At 43.4% G+C, this 27,072-nt stretch overlaps 1 protein-coding gene across 1 annotated transcript; it reads left to right on the top strand.

The window, feature by feature from the left end:
- The first annotated feature begins 571 nt into the window (after positions 1–571).
- Positions 572–27,047, top strand: LOC108713695 (tyrosine-protein phosphatase non-receptor type 5). Its single transcript, XM_041589627.1, is given in 14 exon segments — positions 572–777; positions 828–882; positions 885–927; positions 8,595–8,784; positions 11,987–12,079; positions 15,505–15,731; positions 17,330–17,516; positions 17,912–17,996; positions 18,414–18,496; positions 20,170–20,307; positions 21,102–21,212; positions 21,619–21,779; positions 22,603–22,716; positions 23,648–27,047. Coding segments are annotated over 14 exon segments (1,716 nt in total). The 5' UTR covers positions 572–642; the 3' UTR covers positions 23,742–27,047.
- The last annotated feature ends 25 nt before the right edge of the window (positions 27,048–27,072 follow it).

The following is a 27,072-nucleotide window of genomic DNA, read 5'->3' on the forward strand; positions in this document are numbered from 1 at the left end:
TCACTGCAATGGGACTGATTCCCTCTAACAGATCCTACATCATTCACTGCAATGGGACTGATTCCCTGAAACAGATTCTACATCATTCACTGCAATGGGACTGATTCACTGAAACAGATCCTACATCATTCACTGCAATGGGACTGATTCCCATAAACAGATCCTACATCATTCACTGCAATGGGACTGATTCCCTGAAACAGATCCTACATCATTCACTGCAATAGGACTGATTCCCTGAAACAGATCCTACATCAATCACTGCAATGGGACTGATTCCCTGAAACAGATCCTACATCATTCACTGCAATGGGACTGATTCCCTGAAACAGATCCTACATCATTCACTGCAATGGGACTGATTCCCATAAACAGATCCTACATCAATCACTGCAATGGGACTGATTCCCTGAAACAGATCCTACATCAATCACTGCAATGGGACTGATTTCTCTAACAGATCCTACATCATTCACTGCAATGGGACTGATTCCCTGAAACAGATCCTACATCATTCACTGCAATGGGACTGATTCCTCCAGCCTTTACTGCAGTGGCCTGTGATGCTGTTGGCTTGGAGATTTCATTCATGTTTCTCCCCCATCCTCACCCTCCCCTGTTCCTCTATTCAGTAGAAAACACATGAGTGGGTGGGCTGTTCTCTCCCCTATCAATCAGGGGCTGAGATGCATTAGAGCCCCAGTCGGGAGCAGCAGAGGGAGAGGAGCAGAGGGGTTCTGGGGAGGATTGTATAAGTCAGAGAAGACCCCCTTGGATGTTTCTGAGAATTATCTTTCCCTGTAAGATGAAAGCTGGACACCTGTGAGTCGCATACATTTCCCAGCATCCTCTGTGGGAAGAATCTCTGCCTCCTGCTCTGGATAATCCAACATCTGAAAAAGAAGAGAGAAAATCTCACCTGCCCAGGTAAATGCCCCTTCTATCTGCCCCTCTCTATTTCCCCTTTTCTTTTCATGGATAAGAGGGTCTCGTGCTGTAGTCACTGGTGGGGGCAGTGATGGTGGATGGAGTGAATGAGATGCTGCTGGAATATATTCGCTTGTGCTGGGGGGGGGTACACTAATCTGCTGTTGGTGAATGGATCAGCCTTTATTTACTGATAACAGGTCCTGTCCCTGTCAGTGTGAATGAAGCAACATTTCCTTCACTGGGCAGAATTACTGGGGGTCTACCTCACCCTCTGATTCAGCTTTAGCCTTCCTCTGTCTTTTGTTTTTAAAGGGGGCACAATTAATTGAACATCATTCTTTCCTTCTATCAATCACCCATTTCCCAACCTGTCCTGTTGCCCCTGCACAGACCTGTCCTATTCCCTTCCCCTGCCTCCCTTGCACAAACCTGTCCTGTCTCCTATATAAAAGGCAGCCATATACACATCAATAAATGGGGGGCTGTCCAATAATGGGACAAAAAATGATATTTATTAGGCTGGTTTGAACAAAGACCACATCTGCTCATGATGTGGTTGTCTCCCCATTTACTGTTGTGATCAGATTATTTAGCCCGCGGGATCACAATCACGTCACCCCAATATCTTCTCCCTTAACGAGGTTACATATGGGAAAGATCATCTGGTCTGCAAACTCCCCAAATAAGAGGATATATGAATATATGGCCATCTTAACTCAGCTATGAATGATCAGCATTACATTCCCAGCCTGTATGTAATACATCAGTTATATGCTAAACAGTATATTCCCCTACTGCATGTAATAACAACTCAGTTATGCGCCCAACATTATATTCCCCTCCTGTATGTAATAACAACCCAGTCATGCGCCTGACATTATAGTCCCCTCATGTATGTAATAACAAGCCAGTTATGTGCCCGACATTATATTCCTCTCTTGTATGTAATAACAAGCCAGTTATGTGCCCGACATTATATTACCCTCCTGTATGTAATAACAACCCAGTTATGTGCCCAACATTATTTTCACATCCTGTATGTAATAACAACCCAGTCATGTGCCCGACATTAAATTCCCCTCATGTATGTAATAACAACCCAGTTATGTGCCCAACATTATTTTCACATCCTGTATGTAATAACAAGCCAGTTATGTGCCCGACATTATATTCCTCTCTTGTATGTAATAACAACCCAGTTATGTGCCCGACATTATATTACCCTCCTGTATGTAATAACAACCCAGTCATGCGCCTGACATTAAAGTCCCCTCATGTATGTAATAACAACCCAGTTATGTGCCCAACATTATTTTCACATCCTGTATGTAATAACAACCCAGTCATGTGCCCGACATTATATTCCCCTCATGTATGTAATAACAACCTAGTTATGTGCTCAACATTATTTTCACATCCTGTATGTAATAACAACCGAGTTATATGCCCAACATTATATTGCCCTCTTGTATGTAATAACAACCAAGTCATGCATCCGACATTATATTTTGCTATTGTATGCAATAACAACCCAGTTATGTGCCCGACATTATATTCCCCATTCCCCTCTTGTATGTAATAATAACCCAGTTATGCTCCCAACATTATATTCCCCTCCTGTGTAATAACAACCCAGTCATGCACCCGACATTATGTTCCCCTCATGTATGTAATAACAACACAGTTCTGTGCCCAGCATTATTTTCACATCCTGTATGTAATAACAACCGAGTTATGAGCCCGACATTATATTCCCCTCCTGTATGTAATAACAACCCAGTTATGTGCCCGACATTATATTCCCCTCCTTTATGTAATAACAACCCAGTTATGCACCCAACATTATATTCTCCTCTTGTATGTAATAACAACACAGTCATGCGCTGATATTATATTCCCCTCCTATATGTAATAACAAACCAGTCATGCGCCCCACATTATATTCCTCTCCTGTGTGTAATAACAACCCAGTTATGTGCCCGATATTATATTCCTCTCCTGTGTGTAATAACAACCCAGTTATGTGCCGACATTATATTCTCCTCCTGTATGTAATAAAAAACCAGTCATGCGCCCCACATTATATTCCTCTCCTGTGTGTAATAACAACCCAGTTATGTGCCCGATATATTCCTCTCCTGTGTGTAATAACAACCCAGTTATGTGCCCGACATTATATTCCCCTCCTGTATGTAATAACAAACCAGTCATGTGCCCGACATTATATTCCTCTTCTGTGTGTAATAACAACCCTGTCATGTGCCCGACATTATATTCCTCTCTTGTATGTAATAACAATCCAGTTATGTTCCCGACATTATATTCCCCTCCTGTATGTAACAACCCAGTGATGTGCCCGGCATTATAGTCCCCTCATGTATGTAATAACAACCCAGTTATGTGCCCAACATTATTGTCACATCCTGTATGTAATAAAAACCCAGTTATGTGCCTGACATTATATTCCCCTCCTGTATGTGATAACAACCCAGTTATGAGCCCGACATTATGTTCCCTGGCACTGCAACTATTGGTGTTGTAAATTCTCTTTGTATTTCCCTAGTGACACCTAGTGAGTAAGTGTACAAGAAAAACATGGCTGCCATCAGTGTCATTATTACACAAACACTGGCCTAACCCTTATATGGGTTTTGAGTCAACCGTTTGTTAAGGGCCTTCTTTCCCCATTTCTTGTGGGGGGGGTTTCCCTTTTTTGGCCTTACTCTCCCTCATCCTCCCTCTTCTCTCCCCTTCTGTATGTCTCCTCTCCCCTATTTGTCTCTTTACTCCCTAACCCCCTTTCCCTTCATCCCCTCTCCTTTCCTTTTCTCCCCCAACTATTTCGCCTTACTCTCCCCCATCCTCCCTCTTCTCTCCCCTTCTATATTTCTCCTCTCCCCCATTTGTCTCTCTACTCCCTAACCCCCTTTCCCTTCTCTCCTTCTGTCTCTCATCCCCTCTCCTTTCCTTTTCTCCCCCAACTGTTTGGCCTTACTCTCCCCCATCCTCCCTCTTCTCTCCCCTTCTATATTTCTCCTCTCCCCCATTTGTCTCTCTACTCCCTAACCCCCTTTCCCTTCTCTCCTTCTGTCTCTCATCCCCTCTCCTTTCCTTTTCTCCCCCAACTGTTTGGCCTTACTCTCCCCCATCCTTCCTCTTCTCTCCCCTTCTATATTTCTCCTCTCCCCCATTTGTCTCTCTACTCCCTAAACCCCTTTCCCTTCTCTCCTTCTGTCTCTCATCCCCTCTCCTTTCCTTTTTCCCCCCAACGGTTTGGCCTTACTCTCCCTCATCCTCCCTCTTCTCTCCCCTTCTATATTTCTCCTCTCCCCCATTTGTCTCTCTACTCCCTAACCCCATTTCCCTTCTCTCCTTCTGTCTCTCATCCCCTCTCCTCTCCTTTTCTCCCCCAACTGTTTGGCCTTACTCTCCCCCATCCTCCCTCTTCTCTCCCCTTCTATATTTCTCCTCTCCCCCATTTGTCTCTCTACTCCCTAACCCCCTTTCCCTTCTCTCCTTCTGTCTCTCATCCCCTCTCCTTTCCTTTTCTCCCCCAACTGTTTGGCCTTCCTCTCCCCCATCCTCCCTAGGAACAACATGTTACATGTGAGGGATCACTGCTCTAAAGGGATACTGTCATTGGAAAACATGGTTTTTGCTCAAAATCCATCAGTCAATAGTGCTATTCCAGCAGAAATCCATTTTTCAAAAGAGCAAACAGATTTTTTTATATTCAATTTTGAAATCTGACATGGAGCTAGACATATTATCAATTTCCCAGCTGCCCCTGGTCATGTGACTTGTGCCTGCACAATTGACTGCTGTTCTTAGATCTACCAGGCAGCTGTTATCTTGTGTTAGGGAGCTGCTATCTGGTTACCTTCCCATTGTTCTTTTGTTTGGCTGCTGGAGGGAAAGGGAGGGGGTTATATCAGTCCAACTTGCAGTACAGCAGTAAAGAGTGACTGAAGTTTATCAGAGCACAAGTCACATGACCAGGGGCAGCTGGGAAATTGACAAAATGTCTAGCCCCATGTCAGATTCAAAATTGAATATAAAAAAAATCTGTTTGCTCTTTTGAGAAATGGATTTCAGTGCAGAATTCTGCTGGAGCAGCACTATTAACTGATTCATTTTGAATTTTTTTTTTTTCCCATGACAGTATCCCTTTAAAGAAACTGATCAGCAATAGAGCTGGAAACACAACTAGTGTTCATTTCGTTTTACCCCCCGGCATATGGCAAGAAAGTTTGGTGCCAAGTGGGTTAGAATTTAAAGCTTCTCCCTGAGACATAAGTCATTGTTTCCTTTTGGTCTTCTACTCAAAGCTGTCTGAAGTCTCATCATAGAAGTGCTATAAGTCTCAGCACTAATTAGTTAGTAATTGGGATGTTTTACAGCCGCTAATTAGTTTCAGGTGTAAAACTGTAAAAATAAGTATATTTAGTGTTGTGGAAGCAAAATGGTTTTGCTGGGAGATGTAGTTGATTGCACAATTTGTGCCATTTCTCCAAGTATCCGCCAGTGTTCCCTGAATAATAACAACAAGGTTTCAACTGGGAAATGATTGTGTTGGGTCATTCACAGTCTTTATACCCAGGCCCGGATTTGTGGAAAGGCCACCAAGGCCCGTGCAAGTAGCCTGCCAGCTACTGATTGTGTGACACATGCAAATCCCAGGAATTTAGGAGCAGCCCCTCCTGACATGGGAAGAGAAATCTGCTCATAGGGATGAGTCACGGCTCCCACTTGGGAAGTGTAGGCAGGAGCCCAATGCAGCGTCTGTGCACACACAATGGCTCTCATTTCCCTTATTATTCTCTCTTTATGGGCCCGGGGCCCATCTGCAATCTCCAGACCTGACAGAGGGCCACTAACAGAACAGTAGGGGCCATGGGGAGATTTGTCACCTGCAATAAATTTGCACAACTGCAACAAGTCTCCTGAAAATGCTTCTCCACCAGCAATAATGGAAATAGCTGGTGGTAAAACCTATGCATCATGATTTCAGTTATTGCCAGTGGAGAAACATTTTCGGGAGAATTGTTGTCCACACTAGTAACAAATCTGCCCGTTAGCCATCACTAGGGTTGCCACCTTTTTCAGAAAAAAATACCGGCCATCCTATATATTTAGTATTTTTCCCTATTAATAACATTGGGATCAACCATAATTTTTACCGGCCCTCAGTCCGGACCTGGTCAGGACACACACAGATTTGAGGAGATTAGTCGCCCAGTGACAAATCTCCTCTTCTTCAGGGCGACTAATCTCCCCGAACTGCCTCTCCTGCCTTCCCACCGGCTAAAATATAAATTGGGACGAGGTGGCCCAATTCCCCTGTAAATAGGTTTTCCCCATTAAGGCAAAACGGAGGGTGGAAGCCCCTGTAAAACATTGACTCTCCTCTAATAGGATTAGGGCTTTCCACTTGTGTCTTCTTTCTTTCTTCTAGCATTTCTTTACTTTTTATATATCACTTTGCCTCTTCCAGTTTTCTTTTTATCTCCCATTTTTCCCTTTCTCTTGTGACTCCAAATGACTGAAAAAGCCCTAACCTTGCCACTGGTACCATAAACCTTTTTACATGCAGAAATAATCCCATCATCTCCTGTCACAGTTTACTTCTTTTATACGGCAGCCAATAAGAGTGAGCAGCACATGCTCAACAAGAACTACAGGTGCTCATGCAGTCCAATCCCACCACTCTTTCAGGGGACAAGGCATGAGAAGATCGTATTGTTGCTGCCTATGTAAAGAGTTTTATGGCACAAGGTTAGGGCTTGTTTTTATTAAATACGGGCTCCAGGTATTCTCAACCTCCCTCTTTCGAGGCCTAGCTAACAAAATACAAATTGATAAAGACTGTGCCTACCAAGCCTTCAGGAGACAGATTGGTGTCTGATGGTGGCCAAGGTGAGGAAGTTGTCAGGGTCCGTGCCCTCATGAAGGAGTATCAGTATGACAGGTAATCCCTGGTTTTGGAGAGGGACTACGGGAAGACCACTCATCTGACCCTTTCCAAAACTACAGGCAAGTGTTTTCCCGCAAGTCCATACATGGCTTGCAAAATGAGGCTGGGGTGCTAGAGACTTCACTCCTTGGTATTCTCAGGGTTGTTAAGAACTACTATGCTGAATTTCTGAAGGGGCCTGGGAACTGCAATTCCCAACATCCCCAGATCAGTGCTGTTGATTATGGTAGTGCTGAATCTCCAATCACAGGGAGCCTGAAGACCTCCTATCAAGATGCACTCCTGGAGGGATGGGAAAAGGGAAAAAGTTATTATAGGAAAACTTTACTGCCCCACAGAGTTTTACGAAAAAAGTCACACTTATAGTGTAGCAGTAACTTCATTCCCAAAGGAAGGTTCCATCATGACCATGTGAACAATGGAGGCTGGGATGGACAAGTACTGGTAAAGTGGGATGGATAAGTACTGGTAAACTGGGATGGACAAGTACTGGTAAAGTGGGATGGACAAGAGCAGGGAGAATGGAATGTATAAAGCCAGAGTCCCCAACCAGTGAGCCACATTCAAGTGTAAAATAAGTTGGAGAGCAACACAAGCAGGTAAAAACCTTGAGAGTTCCAGTTATGGGCTGTGATTGGTTATTTGGTAGCTCCTACGTGGACTGACAGCCTACAGGAGATTCTGTTTGGCACTACACCTGGTTTTTATGCCACCTGAACTTGCCACCAAACCCAAAATTCCAATATAAGCATCTGTGTTGGGGCCACTGGAAGCAACATCCAAGGGGTTGGTGAGCAACATGTTGCTGGGGAGCTACTGGTTTGGGATCACTGGTATAAGGCATAGGAGGATGGATAAGAGCTGAGAGGCTGTAGTAGATAAGGACTGGGGGCTGGAGTGGACAAGGGTTGGATTGGGCATGGGGAGGAGGGCAGAATTTGGTTACACATTACATTATGTTACAGTCTCTGAGGTCCTTTCCACCCACAACTTTTCCCCCCACGCAGCAGACTGCCACATGCACTGAATTCAGATCAAGCGTCTGACTCACCGCACTGACAGTTTCAGCCTTGCGCACACACACGTCTTTCATCCCATTCCCGGCAGCCCACTTAGTCATCAGTGCAGTGCGGGCAATGCCGGCTGCGAGCCCCAGGCAACCCGGCCGGCCACGTAAAAGAACGCGAGTGCGTGAGCAAAGAGGGAAGATTTTTCATTGTTGGATTAGGGGTAGGTTTCTTATTATGTACGTGCCTGGTGCCCCCAAGCTTTGCTCCCCTTTGCCCAGCCCTAGTTCCAGTCCTGCGTCAGTGCCAAACTGCTGGGGGTGCAGTAGTGTCGGGCAATGCCAGCCAGGCACCCCATGAACCCGGCTGCACCCTTGCCCTACTGTTCCCATCATGCTCTAAGCTTATAAATAAAATAATGTGCCCCAATATGGACCCCTCCTGCGCCTGGGTAGGCCAGCCAATGTATGGGCAGGGATGGTGCTTAAACAGGGCCTAACTATTTAGTTGCATGGGGCTTTCTGGTGGTTACCGTGTGAGTGAGTGTGTATTTCTATTAGGGTTGTGGGTACGATGTTCATAAATCACTGCTGGTTCTGATACCTGAATAATGGATTTTCATGTTCTCTTATTGGATTGGCTGGTGATGTTATACTGAACCTCGTTTCCTTGTTCTTTGCCAGGTCCATCCATGACAGAGGTTATCCAGACAATATGGGTTCCATGGATGTGGCAGATGAACAGCCGAACCAGCCGATTGAATGGGACCAGCCTCATAATGCAGAGAGGAATTCCCAGTATAGCTGGGCTGCATTATGGAATATTCTGACCATTGGGGGCAGCATTTGTCTCCTTATTCTCTCCCAGATACTGGTGAGTCTGCTGAACAATTGCATCAAAGCAAAGCTTGCTCCTGACTTATACAGTCTGGTTATACTAAGCACAATTCAGCAGGAACAGCCCCAACGTTTGCTCATAGTCTGTACAGAGAGATCCCATAAAACTATGGCACATAGGTATTCCCTGTACTAAGCACAATTCAGCAGGAACAGTCCCTAAGTTTGCTCATAGTCTGTACAGAGAGATCCCATAAAACTATATCAGTATAGGTATTCCTCTGTACTAAGCACAATTCAGCAGGAACAGCCCCAACGTTTGCTCATAGTCTGTACAGAGAGATCCCATAAAACTATGGCAGCATAGGTATTCCCTGTACTAAGCACAATTCAGCAGGAACAGTCCCTAAATTTGCTCATAGTCTGTACAGAGAGATCCCATAAAACTATGGCAGCATAGGTATTCCTCTGTACTAAGCACAATTCAGCAGGAACAGCCCCAACGTTTGCTCATAGTCTGTACAGAGAGATCCCATAAAACTATGGCAGCATAGGTATTCCTCTGTACTAAGCACAATTCAGCAGGAACAGTCCCTAAGTTTGTTCATAGTCTGTACAGAGAGATCCCATAAAACTATGGCAGCATAAGTATTCCCTGTACTAAGCACAATTCAGCAGGAACAGTCCCTAAGTTTGGTCATAGTCTGTACAGAGAGATCCCATAAAACTATGGTACATAGGTATTCCCTGTACTAAGCACAATTCAGCAGGAACAGTCCCTAAGTTTGCTCATAGTCTGTACAGAGAGATCCCATAAAACTATGGCAGCATAGGTATTCCCTGTACTAAGCACAATTCAGCAGGAACAGTCCCCTAAGTTTGCTCATAGTCTGTACAGAGAGATCCCATAAAACTATGGCAGCATAGGTATTCCCTGTACTAAGCACAATTCAGCAGGAACAGTCCCCTAAGTTTGTTCATAGTCTGTACAGAGAGATCCCATAAAACTATGGTACATAGGTATTCCCTGTACTAAGCACAATTCAGCCGGAACAGTCCCTAAGTTTGCTCATAGTCTGTACAGAGAGATCCCATAAAACTATGGCAGCATAGATATTCCTCTGTACTAAGCACAATTCAGCAGGAACAGTCCCTAAGTTTGCTCATAGTCTGTACAGAGAGATCCCATAAAACTATGGTACATAGGTATTCCCTGTACTAAGCACAATTCAGCAGGAACAGTCCCCTAAGTTTGCTCATAGTCTGTACAGAGAGATCCCATAAAACTATGGCAGCATAGGTATTCCCTGTACTAAGCACAATTCAGCAGGAACAGTCCCCTAAGTTTGTTCATAGTCTGTACAGAGAGATCCCATAAAACTATGGTACATAGGTATTCCCTGTACTAAGCACAATTCAGCCGGAACAGTCCCTAAGTTTGCTCATAGTCTGTACAGAGAGATCCCATAAAACTATGGCAGCATAGATATTCCTCTGTACTAAGCACAATTCAGCAGGAACAGTCCCTAAGTTTGCTCATAGTCTGTACAGAGAGATCCCATAAAACTATGGTACATAGGTATTCCCTGTACTAAGCACAATTCAGCAGGAACAGCCCCAACGTTTGCTCATAGTCTGTACAGAGAGATCCCATAAAACTATGGCAGCATAGGTATTCCCTGTACTATGCACAATTCAGCAGGAACTGTCCCTAAGTTTGCTCATAGTCTGTACAGAGAGATCCCATAAAACTATGGCAGCATAGGTATTCCTCTGTACTAAGCACAATTCAGCAGGAACAGTCCCTAAGTTTGTTCATAGTCTGTACAGAGAGATCCCATAAAACTATGGCAGCATAAGTATTCCCTGTACTAAGCACAATTCAGCAGGAACAGTCCCTAAGTTTGGTCATAGTCTGTACAGAGAGATCCCATAAAACTATGGTACATAGGTATTCCCTGTACTAAGCACAATTCAGCAGGAACAGTCCCTAAGTTTGCTCATAGTCTGTACAGAGAGATCCCATAAAACTATGGCAGCATAGATATTCCTCTGTACTAAGCACAATTCAGCAGGAACAGTCCCTAAGTTTGCTCATAGTCTGTACAGAGAGATCCCATAAAACTATGGTACATAGGTATTCCCTGTACTAAGCACAATTCAGCAGGAACAGCCCCAACGTTTGCTCATAGTCTGTACAGAGAGATCCCATAAAACTATGGCAGCATAGGTATTCCCTGTACTATGCACAATTCAGCAGGAACTGTCCCTAAGTTTGCTCATAGTCTGTACAGAGAGATCCCATAAAACTATGGCAGCATAGGTATTCCCTGTACTAAGCACAATTCAGCAGGAACAGTACCTAAGTTTGCTCATAGTCTGTACAGAGAGATCCCATAAAACTATGGCAGCATTGGTATTCCCTGTACTAAGCACAATTCAGCAGGAACAGTCCCCTAAGTTTGCTCATAGTCTGTACAGAGAGATCCCATAAAACTATGGCAGCATAGGTATTCCCTGTACTAAGCACAATTCAGCAGGAACAGTCCCCTAAGTTTGCTCATAGTCTGTACAGAGAGATCCCATAAAACTATGGTACATAGGTATTCCCTGTACTAAGCACAATTCAGCAGGAACAGCCCCTAAGTTTGTTCATAGTCTGTACAGAGAGATCCCATAAAACTATGGCAGCATAGGTATTCCCTGTACTAAGCACAATTCAGCAGGAACAGCCCCTAAGTTTGCTCATAGTCTTTACAGAGAGATCCCATAAAACTATGGCAGCATAGGTATTCCCTGTACTAAGCACAATTCAGCAGGAACAGCCCCTAAGTTTGCTCATAGTCTGTACAGAGAGATCCCATAAAACTATGGCACATAGGTATGACCTGTACTAAGCACAATTCAGCAGGAACAGTCCCCTAAGTTTGCTCATAGTCTGTACAGAGAGATCCCATAAAACTATGGCAGCATAGGTATTCCTCTGTACTAAGCACAATTCAGCAGGAACAGTCCCTAAGTTTGCTCATAGTCTGTACAGAGAGATCCCATAAAACTATGGCACATAGGTATTCCCTGTACTAAGCACAATTCAGCAGGAACAGTCCCTAAGTTTGTACAGAGAGATCCCATACTAAGGCAGTATATCACAGCAGGGGGATTGGCTTGGCAGAATGATGGGCATGACAGCTACACATTGGCACATTACTGAACCAGACTTTGGTGTTTCTTTGTGGCAGGACCTGAAGGCTTGGCAGAATGGATTCTGGCGACTGGAGGTTTCGGGGTTCTTGCTGCTCATTTTGTGTGTTCTGACTCTGGCTGGAACTGCAGTAAGTAAATTAATTGCAGGGAGTGATGGGGGAATAAGAAATGTGGTGCTCTTATATGGGCACATACATGTATATATGCACAAGCTGGTTGCCAGGCTTTCTGGTTGCCGCAGCTCTGAGCCATGGAAACTCAAGTGGCCGTGTTGGCAAATGTGTATAGTCAGTAGCCACCTGGCCCAGTGGTCAGTTCTTTCATCCAAAAGTGTCAATAGGAAGTTGCTGAACTGTATGAATTACTGGCACATATGTGGCATGAGTTAGGTTCAGCAGAATGAACACTTGGGCTAATTAAGGCTGGCATAATACAGACTGGCAAAAGATGCCCAGGGCTTTTGTGCTCATTCACAACTAAACTCAATGCAACATTTCTGAACACAAGCAAAATGGCCCAAGTTCTGATCCACTTACATTCAGGCCCATGAACCCTGCAGAAAATGTATCAGTTCAGTTGTTTTGGGCAGACTGGCATCTCCTGTGATTGGCACAGCCTGAGAGAATTGGTGGGAGCATCTCTGCCCCCTGCTGGTGTTTCCTATGTTTTCTAGAAGGAAAGAGACAGATCCAGAGTCTGCTCCATCTGCTTCCCCTGATGTTACAGTGTGTGTAGCCCAGATCTCACATGAACACACACAATGGCAAATAGTCACACAAAAATCACCCACAGTCATATGCTCACACATGTAGAGATACACAGAGACACACACACAGACAAACACTGACACACACACAGTCACACACACAGACAAACACTGACACACACACAGTCACACACACAGACAAACACTGACACACACACACAGTCACAGACACACACACAGACACAAACACAGACAAACATACAGACACACACACACTTGATAAGGATAGATATTTCATGTGTTAATGTACAAGCTTGAGTGCTAATGTACAAGTGTGAGTGTTAATGTACAAGTGTGAGTGTTAATGTACAAGTGTGAGTGTTAATGTACAAGTGTGAGTGCTAATGTACAAGTGTTAATGTATAAGTGTGAGTGTTAATGTACAAGTGTGAGTGCTAATGTACAAGTGTGAGTGTTAATGTACAAGTCTGAGTGTTAATGTACAAGTGTGAGTGTTAATGTATAAGTGTGAGTGTTAATGTACAAGCCTGAGTGCTAATGTACAAGTGTGAGTGTTAATGTACAAGTGTGAGTGTTAATGTACAAGTGTGAGTGCTAATGTACAAATGTGAGTGTTAATGTACAAGTGTGAGTGTTAATGTACAAGCCTGAGTGCTAATGTACAAGTGTGAGTGTTAATGTACAAGTGTGAGTGTTAATGTACAAGTGTGAGTGTTAATGTACAAGCTTGAGTGCTAATGTACAAATGTGAGTGTTAATGTACAAGTGTGAGTGTTAATGTACAAGCCTGAGTGCTAATGTACAAGTGTGAGTGTTAATGTACAAGTGTGAGTGTTAATGTACAAGTGTGAGTGCTAATGTACAAATGTGAGTGTTAATGTACAAGTGTGAGTGTTAATGTACAAGCCTGAGTGCTAATGTACAAGTGTGAGTGTTAATGTACAAGTGTGAGTGTTAATGTACAAGTGTGAGTGTTAATGTACAAGCTTGAATGCTAATGTACAAGTGTGAGTGTCAATGTACAAGTGTGAGTGTTAATGTACAAGTGTGAGTGCTAATGTACAAGTGTTAATGTATAAGTGTGAGTGTTAATGTACAAGTGTGAGTGCTAATGTACAAGTGTGAGTGTTAATGTACAAGTCTGAGTGTTAATGTACAAGCCTGAGTGTTAATGTACAAGTGTGAGTGTTAATGTACAAGTGTGAGTGTTAATGTACAAGTGTGAGTGTTAATGTACAAGTCTGAGTGTTAATGTACAAGCCTGAGTGTTAATGTACAAGTGTGAGTGTTAATGTACAAGTGTGAGTGTTAATGTACAAGTGTGAGTGTTAATGTACAAGCGTGAGTGTTAATGTACAAGCGTGAGTGTTAATGTACAAGCCAGAGTGTTAATGTACAAGCGTGAGTGTTAATGTACAAGTTTGAGTGTTAATGTACAAGTGTGAGTGTTAATGTACAAGTGTGAGTGTTAATGTACAAGCCTGAGTGCTAATGTACAAGTGTGAGTGTTAATGTACAAGTGTGAGTGTTAATGTACAAGTGTGAGTGCTAATGTACAAATGTGAGTGTTAATGTACAAGTGTGAGTGTTAATGTACAAGCCTGAGTGCTAATGTACAAGTGTGAGTGTTAATGTACAAGTGTGAGTGTTAATGTACAAGTGTGAGTGTTAATGTACAAGCTTGAATGCTAATGTACAAGTGTGAGTGTCAATGTACAAGTGTGAGTGTTAATGTACAAGTGTGAGTGCTAATGTACAAGTGTTAATGTATAAGTGTGAGTGTTAATGTACAAGTGTGAGTGCTAATGTACAAGTGTGAGTGTTAATGTACAAGTCTGAGTGTTAATGTACAAGCCTGAGTGTTAATGTACAAGTGTGAGTGTTAATGTACAAGTGTGAGTGTTAATGTACAAGTGTGAGTGTTAATGTACAAGTCTGAGTGTTAATGTACAAGCCTGAGTGTTAATGTACAAGTGTGAGTGTTAATGTACAAGTGTGAGTGTTAATGTACAAGTGTGAGTGTTAATGTACAAGCGTGAGTGTTAATGTACAAGCGTGAGTGTTAATGTACAAGCCAGAGTGTTAATGTACAAGCGTGAGTGTTAATGTACAAGTTTGAGTGTTAATGTACAAGTGTGAGTGTTAATGTACAAGTGTGAGTGTTAATGTACAAGCCTGAGTGTTAATGTACAAGTCTGAGTGTTAATGTACAAGTGTAAGTGTTAATGTACAAGTGTGAGTGTTAATGTACAAGTGTGAGTGTTAATGTACAAGTGTGAGTGTTAATGTACAAGTCTGAGTGTTAATGTACAAGTCTGAGTGTTAATGTACAAGTGTGAGTGTTAATGTACAAGCCTGAGTGTTAATGTACAAGTCTGAGTGTTAATGTACAAGTGTAAGTGTTAATGTACAAGTCTGAGAGGTTAAATTAATATTAATTTCTGTACATCATTACCAAATCCAGCACTTTCTGTTTATAAACAACAATAATAATAATAATATATAAAACATAGGGAAGTGGTTCCTTGTGTAAATTCTGCATACGTCCCCCATGATGTTGTTACACGGCTCCTGCTCCCCTTATTCATGTTTTAACCAGTGATGAACATCACAATGGGGGGCAACAATCTGGACACCCTGCTTGTTTGGGCCCCACAAAGACACACACAATGGCACGTGGGGGATAGAGTTAGTGTATGATGTGAATAGTGTGTGGGTCTCTGTACAGATCCAATAGAGCCATTCAGTGTGGGGGTTAGTGTTGGGGTGTGTTTGTGAAGAGCCCCCCCTCTGTGAATGGGAATCTTCACCTCAATTTCATTGCAGGTCTGGTACCTCAGAGCCAGTGCAGAACCAGTCATTTCTGAAGATCGACGCCAGTCAGTGAGTCGCCAGCCCTCCTTCACCTACTCCCAATGGGCCGATGATAAGAACGAAGAATTCCTAGATCTTGATCCCGTGCCAGACACCCCAGTGTTTGATTGTCTAATGGACATTAGGGGGGACATGGACCCAGGGACTCTGACTGTCAAACCTGTGGGTCTTCAGGAAAGGTAACGCTGGAACAACAACAGCAGCAAGAGGGACAATGAGTCGATATAAGGGACAATGAGTCTATATCAGGGGCAATGAGTCGATATAAGGGACAATGAGTCTATATCAGGGACAATGAGTTGATATAAGGGGCAATGAGTCGATATAAGGGACAATGAGTCTATATAAGGGACAATCAGTCGATATAAGGGACAATCAGTCGATATAAGGGACAACGAGTCTAAATAAGGGGCAGTGAGTCTATATAAGGGACAACAAGTATATATAAGGGGACAATGAGTCTATATAAGGGGCAATGAGTCTATATAAGGGACAATGAATCTATATCAGGGGCAATGAGTCTATATAAGGGACAATGAATCTATATCAGGGGCAATGAGTCTATATAAGGGACAATGAGTCTATATAAGGGACAACCAGTATATATAAGGGACAATGAGTCTATATAAGGGGTAATGAGTCTATATCAGGGACAAGGAGTCTATAAAAGGGGCAATGAGTCTATATAAGGGACAATGAGTCTATATAAGGGACAATAAGTTGATATAAGGGACAATGAGTCTATATCAGGGACAATGAGTCTATATAAGGGGCAATGAGTCTATTTAAGGGACATGAGTCTATATAAGGGGCAATGAGTCTATATAAGGGGCAGTGAGTCTATATCAGGGACAATGAGTCTGTAAAAGGGGCAATGAGTCTATATAAGGGACAATGAGTTGATATAAGGGACAATGAGTCTATATAAGGGGCAATGAGTCTATATAAGGGACAATGAGTCTATATAGGGGGCAATGAGTCTATATAAGGGGCAATGAGTCTATATAAGGGGCAATGAGTCTATATAAGGGGACAATGAGTCTATATAAGGGGCAATGAGTCTATATAAGGGGCAATGAGTCTATATAAGGGGCAATGAGTCTATATAAGGGACAATGAGTATATATAAGGGGCATTGAGTATATATAAGGGGACAATGAGTCTATATAAGGGGCAATAAGCCTAAGTAAGGGACAATGAATCTATATAAGGGGCAATGAGTATATAAAAGGGGCAGTGAGTCTATATAAGGGACAATTTGTAGCAGGTTATGGACTATGTTATTCACTAGTGTCAAGGAGCAGTTTTACTCTCCTACAAGATCATCTCAATTCTGGTCTTAATGTTTATTGGGTGGGTTTTTTGATGCCCCTCAGACAATGTTCTCCACTTTCCTTTATGGCAGAAGCACCTCTGTGGCTTTCCTCTCGTATCTTATAGGCCCACGGGCACAAATGATACAAATACAGCATCTGAGGATGTTCTGTGCACACGCGTGTGACATGTGTGTGACCCCCACAGCAGACAAACACACCCACAAGAACAGGGTTGGCTGAAATCATTGATTGGTCGGCTTGGGGCCCTTGATCAAATTGCAGATTTAGTTGAAATAAGTAACAAAGCCATTTCATTGGCTGACGTTGTATCTGGTTTCTGAAATACATTGGGCCACACAAACAGTGTAACTCATATAACAAATTGACACAACCTGGTGGCTGGCTTTCTTGTTCCATGCCAGCACCTATATCTCCTCCTCCTCTCCTTATTTATTTTGCAGAAGGGGATCCAATGTATCCCTGACCTTAGACATGTGCACCCCAGGGTGTTTGGAACCTTTTGGGCACATCATGTCTCCCAGGGAACAGTGCGCCCGGGAATATCTCCAGATGGCCAGTAACACCCTGACGGAGGAGGAGCTGCACCAACGAGCCCTCGACTCATTCGCTCTACAGAAGGAATTCTTTGTGAGCCCCCCATCTTCTCTTCATTGCTTCTGTCCAACCTGTATAGTCTTATTTATCTGTATGCCTTTAAATAGGTGACCCCTAGATTAAAATGACTCCCCATGATATGGTGATATTCTTTTGTGGGTTCTGTCCCACCCACCTCATACCTGTCCTTATAAAGCCCATGTTCAACAGTCACATTACTGAGTGTGTCTTCTTTTTGTCTTCAGCCCCGTCTCTTCTGCCCCTTGCCTAGAGTCAGTGCTGCCCTTCCCTCTCATTTATTGTGATTCCCCTTTACATGAATCCTCGGTGAGGAAGAGCAGAATAATAGAACCCCCAAAACCCCGCACACCACACCCCCTTATTATCCTACTGTCACACACTAACATGGGGGCTATTTGCTTTCTCAGGAAATCCCAATGAACTTTGTGGACCCCAAAGAATATGAGATTCTGGGCTTGGTACGGAAGAACAGGTACAAGACAATACTCCCAAGTAAGTAACAAGTCAGTATGCCGGGGGTACAATGGCAGGAGGGCAGCAGCATTGGTTCTGGTTGGACCGCAGAGTTAGAGGAACATTATCATGGAGCTCCACATACTGAATACTTGGGAGGCAAAAGCAACATGACATGAGGTTGGACTGGAGACCGTGACCAGGGACTTGTCCCCTAATAAACAATGAAAAGAGAAATAAGTGAATTGTCTGATAATTGGCCGACAGTTGCTGCTCCTAAATCAATAAGATCATTCACTGCAAGTGTAGAGAGGCCTCTCCTACAGCACCACCTGCTGGACGGCACACAGAATGCAGGTGCAGTGAGGACAATAGTTACAGTTGCACAAAGTGCAGGAATTAGTGAATGAACCGACGTCAATGACTGTAACCTGCACAATACTTTTTGTTTTGCAGACCCCCACAGCAGAGTTTGCCTTATGTCTCCTGACCAGGAGGAGGACGCGCTCAGTTCGTACATCAACGCCAACTATATAAGGGTGAGGGACACTGCATCATCCTCCTACTTCAACAAGGAATTTTCATAAGGGCTGTAGTCTCAAGAGCTCGCGATCATGTTCCTATTAACTTGCACATGATGCCAAAGTCTGCACACATGATTTTCCTTGTTTAATGTGTCTGTCCAAAGGGTTGACTTCCCTTTAACTTTCCCTTTTTTTACTTCAAATATTCTATACTTTCTATAACTCACTCTTCCTATCTCTCTCTCTTCCCATCACTAACTCTTTCTATCACTCTCTTCCTATCACTCTCTTTCTATAACTCTCACTATCACTCTCTCACTCTCTCTCTATCTATCACTCTTTCTCTATATCACTCTCTCTTCCTTTCACTCTCTCTCTCTCTCTGTCACTCTCTCTTCCAATTACTCTCTATTCCTATCACTCTCTCTCTATCACTGTCCCTCTCTATCAATCTCTCTTGGGAGTCTTGGGTGGGCAGGGTGCTAATGAGTGGTTTTGGGGTGCATGGTATACCTTGGGTCTGGTTGTTCAGCCAGGCTTTATGGGGGTAGATGATGGGGCTGCTGGTGTGTAAGTGTGCCAGTATGAGAGCGCCTCTTCTGTATGGAAGACATTAATCAAATCTGCCCAGCTCGGCCCCACAGGCAGTGTTTGAGGTGCTCCGGGGGACCTGGTGCTTACAGAATTCCATATGGAATATTTCTGTTGAAGTTGAGTCCTATTTGGATTGGTGTGGGTAAGTGACAGTGATACTTTGCTACCATAGAGAAGGATTGGGTTGGTGAGACTGTGGAAGAGTTTAAGCCCAACTCTCACAGGTGGTACAGGTGTCTCCTGATGGCATAGAAGGTTCTACACACCTAGTACTTTAGGGCCCCTATTGCTAGTTTGAAGCTCCCTGATTGGCTGATTTCTAGGCAAGGTAGGTATAGCTGTCATTGTCACACAGTTGATGGAGGAATGTTTTTTTATTTGCTCGTCTTCTTCTAGAACATCATTACTTTTGTTTTGTTTGGGTTGATGGACAGTGCCCGTGTTATGCCCGACTGGCTTGCAGGCTACTCTCTGTGGGTGACTCTCTCTTGGGTTATTTCTCTCTCTCTCTTAGACCATTACTCTCTCTCTCATTATCTCCCTCTCATCCAATCACCCTCTCTCTCTCTCTCTATGTAAATGGTCAATTAAATGAGAATTAGCCTTCTATGTTACCCGTAACGATCTTTCCAATAAGGAGCCCTAGGAGCCCCAAACCTTTGCACCATTAAAATACCCATATTGTTATTTCAGCTGATTGAAACAAGGCTCCTGTCATTCCAAGACAAAGGTTCATATAAAATGTATTCAGTGTCAGACCCCAGTGCCTTATCTGCATCTCAGATCATACGGGGCCCCTGTTCTCTTTCACCTCTGTGGGAAACGTTGGCTATTGGCTGCTACGGGAGGAAAGTGGCCAATCGTCTATAAACCTGAAATTTCCTTCATTTTATTTGCAATGTTCTTGTGAAGGAGGCATTTACAGATATATTTACAGTAGATACATTAGATACTATAGGTATAATAAGAGATACAGGATCTCTGATCTGTGTCTAACTCTAGTAGCATTGGGTGAGTAGATACTCTGCCCCACCCTGCTCATATACGTCTAGTGATGGACCAGTGCAAGGTCTGAACCTGATCCCTCTGCACAGGGTTATGGGGAGGAGGACAAAGTCTACATCGCAACTCAGGGACCCACAGTCAATACAGTCGGGGACTTCTGGAAGATGGTTTGGCAGCAGCGCTCCCCCATAATTGTCATGATCACCAACATTGAGGAAGTCAACGAGGTAAGAGCTAACGAGGCTTCTGGGCTGCAGGCTCCGCCCTCAGCCATGAACTTTGCTCTCTATAGTATCATGTCCTAACATGCTCAGCCCTCAAACTGGCCTCATGGCTAGGGTTGCCACCTTTGCAGGACTTTTATACCAGCCACTAGGCCAGTGATCCCCAACCAGTAGCTCATGAGTAACATGTTGCCCTTGGATGTTGCTCCCAGTGGCCGCAAAGGAGGTGTTTATTTTTGAATTCCAGGCTTGGAGGCACATTTTGGTTATATAAAAACCAGGTGTACTGCCAAACAGAGTCTCCTGTAGGCTGTCAGTCCACATAGGGGCTACTAAATGACCAATCACAGCACTTATTTGGCACCCCAAAAACATTATTCATGCTCCCCAACTCCTTTTACTTCTGAATGTTGCTCACAGGTTCAAAAGGTCGGGGATCCCTGCACTAGGCAAAGGAAGATGTGTGATGTCATAGGGGTGTGGTTGTGATGTCATGGGTGGAATGGAGGTTGATCCCAGGGGGGGCAGCTGTGGTGGGAGTCAGTATTGGGGTTGATTTAGTACTATTTATTGGGAGAAAAGCTGAGCAGGGAGGCAGGAAAGTTACAACATGGCCCAACACAGACATTTGACCCCAGGGCCCTGTAGAGTTTGATGCACTAACATCAGGAAAGGCTCAACCCTGGGATTGCCATTTGAACCCGTCTTTAGTGTAATGTAATAATATGAAGTAAAGGCTCAGCCCTGGGGCCCTTAGTAGTGTAAGGCCTTACCATTTACTGTGTGTTCCTCTGTAGAAATGCACCGAGTACTGGCCAGAGAAGAAAGCCGTATACGAGGGGATACAGGTCACTGTCGATCAAACCATCCGGGAAAACGACTATGAACTCAGACTCATAACCTTAAAGGTAAAAATCTCTTGGACAATTATTTGCCTGAACCCTGCAGCACTTACTCCAACCAGCTACTTTATATCTGCAACTGACTGTGACCAAGAACTAAATAACATTATCTCTACTAACTTCCAGCTCCTAAATCAATTATTTATTCCATAATACACATGTGTGCCCTGGTCTTAGCCAAAAGCTGCACTCTGGCCAATTGGAGTGCTGAACTGGGACATTCTGACCAATAGCAGTGGCCTAAAATTGCAGCCATTTCTATTGGCAGCAGGAGCTGAACAATGTATATATGTGTGAAGCCTCCAGCTCTCATGAAAGTACTAGGGTTATGATTAGGGTTATTAGTCAGAAGGTTTTAACCCAAATCTAGAGGATGAGTGAGTTTTCCCTTTATGACTTTGCTTCTGTACAGAGTGGAGAGGAAGAACGAAATCTCAAGCATTTCTGGTACACCTCATGGCCAGATCAGAAGACCCCAGATCAGGCCCCCCCGCTACTAAAACTGGTACAGGATGTTGAAGAGACCACAAAGTGCACCAAACAGAAAGAAGGCCCTATAGTTGTACACTGTAGGTAAGTGGATAGAATGAAAGCCATGTAGTTGTACATTGCAGGTAAGTGGATAGAATGAAGGCTCTGTGGGTAAGTGGGTAGAATTAAGGCCCTGTAGTTGTACACTGTAGGTAAGTGGATAGAATGAATGCCCTATAGTTGTACACTGTAGGTAAGTGGATAGAATGACACTGTAGGTAAGTGGATAGAATGAAGGCCCTGTAGTTGTACAGTGTAGGTAAGTGGATAGAATGAAGGCCCTGTAGTTGTACAGTGTAGGTAAGTGAATAGAATGAAGGCCCTGTAGTTGTACTCAGTAGGTAATTGAGTAGAGAGGAGGCCCTATATTTTTTCTCACAAGGTTACATAGTGAGAACAACGTTAGGGCCTCCACCATAACAACTTACCTTACATGGTAACAAAGTTAGGTTGAAAAAAGAAACACATTCATCAAGTTCAAACTTTTAACTCTATTTTATCCTGCCTAACTGCCAGTTGATCCAGAGGAAGGTGAAAAACCCACTTTTGATTGAAGCCTCTCCAATTTGCCTCGGAATAATTTTTCCCCCCTCTGAGGCAAACTGGAGAGACTTCAATCAAAAGTGGGGTTTTTTTTCGCCTTCCTCTGGATCAACTGACAGTTAGGCAGGATAAAATAGAGTTAAAAGGTTGAACTTGATGGACGTGTGTCTTTTTTAACCTAACTTACAATGTTACTGTGTAAGGTAAGTTGGTAGAGTGGAGGCCCTATAGTTGTTCTCAGTAGGTAAGTGGGTAGAATAGAATAGGTGGTACCAAAGCTGTGATACTGACAATAGAATGTGCATTAATCCTGATTCCATAGTGCCGGCATCGGAAGAACCGGATGTTTCATTGCCACCAGTATTCTCTGTGAGCAGCTGAAAGACGAGGGGACAGTTGATATTCTCAGAACCACGTGTCAGCTGAGACTGGACAGGTAGGTCCCTCCGTGTTATACAATTGATACCGTCTACTAACTGTGCCCACACGTCTCATTCACATGTTGTTTATTGGAGCCCGTGGCCCTCCAGCCGAATGTCTACTCCTCATTGTGCTCAGAAACATGACTAATACTAACACTCCAATACTCTAATACTAATACTATATGTGTGTGTGTGTGACAGAATAGACCAGTGTCATGGGCCAAACAGATTGATCAAAATGGGAGTTTAGAGCTCAAGAAATAAACACTCCCCCACGTTCTATTCATTCCTATGGGGGATTTAGAATGAAATATTATATTTATCAATGGGTGAAAGTTACAACTCACCATATGATAAGTATGGCTCTAATAATCCCATAGGAATGAATAGAATGTGTGTTTTTGTTTATTAAACTCTAAACTCACATTTTGATAATTCTGCTCCTAAATGTAACAAAACAGGGACCAGTACAGAAGTGAAGGTGCCCATTGGCCCGTTGTTACTTTCATGAATCACTTTATTTTGTGCAATTTCCTTGTGCTCCTATCCAGTATGTCGTTAGCATTAACCAATAACAACCAACAACAGAACCGACTAGGGATTCACCAAATCCAGGATTCAGTTCGGGATTCTGCTTTTTTGAGCAGGATTTGGCCGAATCCGAATTTGCATATGCAAATTAGGGGCGGGGAGGGAGATCTCTTTTTGTCACAAAACGAGGAAGTAAAAAATGTTTTCCTCTTCCCACCCATAATTTGCATATGCAAATTAGGATTCAGTGTTAGGAAAAGTGTATTTGGTGCATCCCTAGAACCGACCCAGGCCAGATTTATCTTGTAAAGTTGGGTTTGCTATAGGAATACTAATTGTGGACTTACTGATAAGCAATGGGCATTGGCTCATTATAGTTGATGAATTCCAGCTAATTTGCTGTTTTGTTCCCAGGGGTGGGATGATCCAAACCTGTGAGCAGTACCAGTTTGTCCACCATGTGCTGAGCTTGTTTGTCAAACAGAATTCCCGCTCTGTGGAAGAATAATTGCCCCTGGGATTCCCGCACAACATTGTCTCAGCTTTCTGCCGACCTACAGTAACTCCTGTGTGTGGCGGGTGCCAGCTTTGCCCATTCCCTGCCCATCCGTGCCAGTGCTTGGGAAACACCGTCGTTCTCATTGCGTACCAAAAATAGCAGATTTGTATTGTACATAGGATCTCATGTGTTTGTATAGGGCCACAACCTCTGTGGTGTTTTCTTTGCTCTTTTTCTGGAATTAAAAAAAAAAATTGATTTAGATAGTCGCAGTTTCGAGCACCGCGGCAGATTGGCCCAATTATTGTCCTTTCTTTTCCAACGACTATTTTTGCCTTTTTCTGAACTGTTTTTACATTTTTAACTGCCGAATACTGTGTCACATGATTCACTAAAAATGAATTATTGGAAAATGTTCATACCTCATCCTGTGGGAGTTGTGGCCCCTTGGGGCCCTGGGTCAGTATGTATAGAACAAATAAGACTATTGTTATCACTTCTCATTGCGTGTTCATATCATGTATTAATGGAACAGCCAGTGGAACCATAGTGCAATATTCAGGGCAATTCCATGCTTGTCTGCTATTGGTTTATTGCCATTCTATTCCATATGTGGGAGATATTCTGCTGCTGAGCTATTGCCCCATAATATCTATTGATTTGCTCCTCTGGGGTAGAGGATCCTTTTTGTGCTGGGAACATGAACAGAACATTCCCAAAAACCAAGATACATCCACTGAAATAGCTCCGCTTCCTGGTGACCCCCCCCCACACACACAAATTTGTGCTCATCTGCTCCTCAGGGGTGGGGCATCCTTGCCTGCAGTATTTATTAAACTAGAACTGACACACAAGTGGGGTGTCATTGATGCTACTGTGTGTGTTATTTAGGGGGATCTGACTACTGTATATACTGTAACACAGTACTGATCATTATCTGGGGGGATGGGAGTAGATACTACCACACTGTAATATGGAACGGAGGCAAAAGTTTGGTTCCCATATCTTGCCCTTCAGACCATAGGAAGTCACTTTAAATGCCTCTAAATCAGGTGTCCACATTAGATTGTATGTTCTCTGGGTAATTAACTCATGGAAAACAAAAGTATGTTTTATCCCCAGTGGGTATGCCAATGTATAGGAGCTAGAATGATCCAATGTCTACAGGCTAGAATGATCCAATGTATAGGCACTAGAATGATCCAATGTATAGGAGCTAGAATGATCCAATGTCTACAGGCTAGAATGATCCAATGTATAGGCACTAGAATGATCCAATGTATAGGAGCTAGAATGATCCAATGTATAGGTGCTGGAATGATCCAATGTCTGGAGGCTAGAATGATCCAATGTATAGGCACTAGAATGATCCAATGTATAGGAGTTAGAATGATCCAATGTATAGGTGCTAAAATGATCCAATGTATGGAGGCTAGAATGATCCAATGTATAGGCACTAGAATGATCCAATGTATAGGTGCTAGAATGATCCAATGTATAGCTGCTAGAATGATCCAATGTATGGAGGCTAGAATGATCCAATGTAAAGGAGCTAGAATGACCCAATGTATAGGAGCTAGAATGATACAATGTATAGGTGCTAGAATGATCCAATGTATGGAGGCTAGAATGATCCAATGTATAGGAGCTAGAATGATCCAATGTATGGGAGCTAGAATGATCCAATGTATAGGAGCTAGAATGATCCAATGTATGGAGGCTAGAATGATCCAATGTAAAGGAGCTAGAATGACCCAATGTATAGGAGCTAGAATGATCCAATGTATAGGAGCTAGAATGAGCCAATGTATAGGAGCTAGAATGATCCAATGTATGGGAGCTAGAATGATCCAATTTATGGAGGCAAGAATGATCCAATGTATAGGAGCTAGAATGATCCAATGTATGTTGGCTAGAGTGATCCTATGTATTGGGGCTAGGATATACCAATGTATTGGGAATATCATGATCCAATGTATAGGGGACATAATAGACCAATGTATAAGTGATAGAATGATCCAATTTTTGGGAATAGAATGAACCAATATACATTATGGGGGATAGAATATACAGATGTATATATATATAACTAGAATATATCAGGTAAGAATATGAGGAAGATAGAATAAATGGGGCTCAGTTAAGACCCCGATTTGGGGGAAAACAAAATATTACTAGATATCCGCGGGGGAGGGGTTTGGATGGTACCAGATAATAGGGTATTTAAAATACAATTTGTGCTCCCCTAGGCTGGTCACTTTACATCGCTCCCCCCTCCACACTTGGGGGCACACAGAGTTGCTTTTCAACACCCCACCATTCCCCAACTTTCCCCGTTACTTGTGTATACCTCCGACTCGCTCGCATTTCTCCTCAGGTGCCAAATTGGGACGCAGAAGAGTTAAACAAATCTTGCTCCGGAAAAAAAAGCAAATGGGGCTGGGTGGCATGTTGCCCCTAAAACTGCGCCACCCTAAGCCCAGTAATAGAACTGTAAACTTTGGCACAAAGTGGGATATTCAGCTGTAGATGTCCCTGGTGCTTGAATGAACCCATTTTGGGGGGGCTGCTGGTCAGAGGGGCAGCAGGTTGGGGGACCCACTCATTAATGTATACTGTTCATAAGCCATTTGTGCCCTCGTCTCATTGGCCGATCTGTAATTACCATAGTGCACCTCACTCTTACAGGGGCGCCCACCCACATTTATTATTCCCAAAGCTCATCCCTTCAAAGCACAACTTGCTGAACCCCCACAGTGGCCCCCTCGGCTACTAAAGGGCAAGTTGTCTTCAGGAAGGGGAGTCTGTGGAAGGGTCGCAAGTCACCCACAATTTAATTTGGGGTCCCCAAAGTTATAGCACTGCCTAAAGCTGAAGGGTACATTCAAGAAATACAAATTGTTTGAATAAAAATCCGGTCTGTCATTTCCTCTCATTCTCTCTCCCAGTACAAAACTCTATATGATGAGCTCTGTACTCTAATTGCCCCATAAAGTAACCACTACTTCCCCCCGGGGGTGGGTGCTGTTATGAACGTGGGACACCTACCTGCAACCTCCCCAACCATTGGATTAATGCTGCCCTGCATGGCCAACAGCTAAGGAAAGGGGCTCATTGCCTTTGGGGTGGGGGTTCCCTTTCCTCTGACTCCACTGACAGTAAAGGGAATTAATAAATCTATGTTTATAAAGCAGCATTTTTAGCATTTCTATGAATGTGATTATTACATCATTGCCAGGATGGTTCTGATGTCATTTTTATCAATTGTAACTGATGTGTGTTTACTTTTGCATCAAATAAAGGCAGATTTGAGAATCACTGTCGTCTTCTTCATGTGACC

Source organism: Xenopus laevis, chromosome 4L, assembly GCF_017654675.1.
Source record: "Xenopus laevis strain J_2021 chromosome 4L, Xenopus_laevis_v10.1, whole genome shotgun sequence".
Classification (NCBI taxonomy): Eukaryota; Metazoa; Chordata; class Amphibia; order Anura; family Pipidae; genus Xenopus; species Xenopus laevis.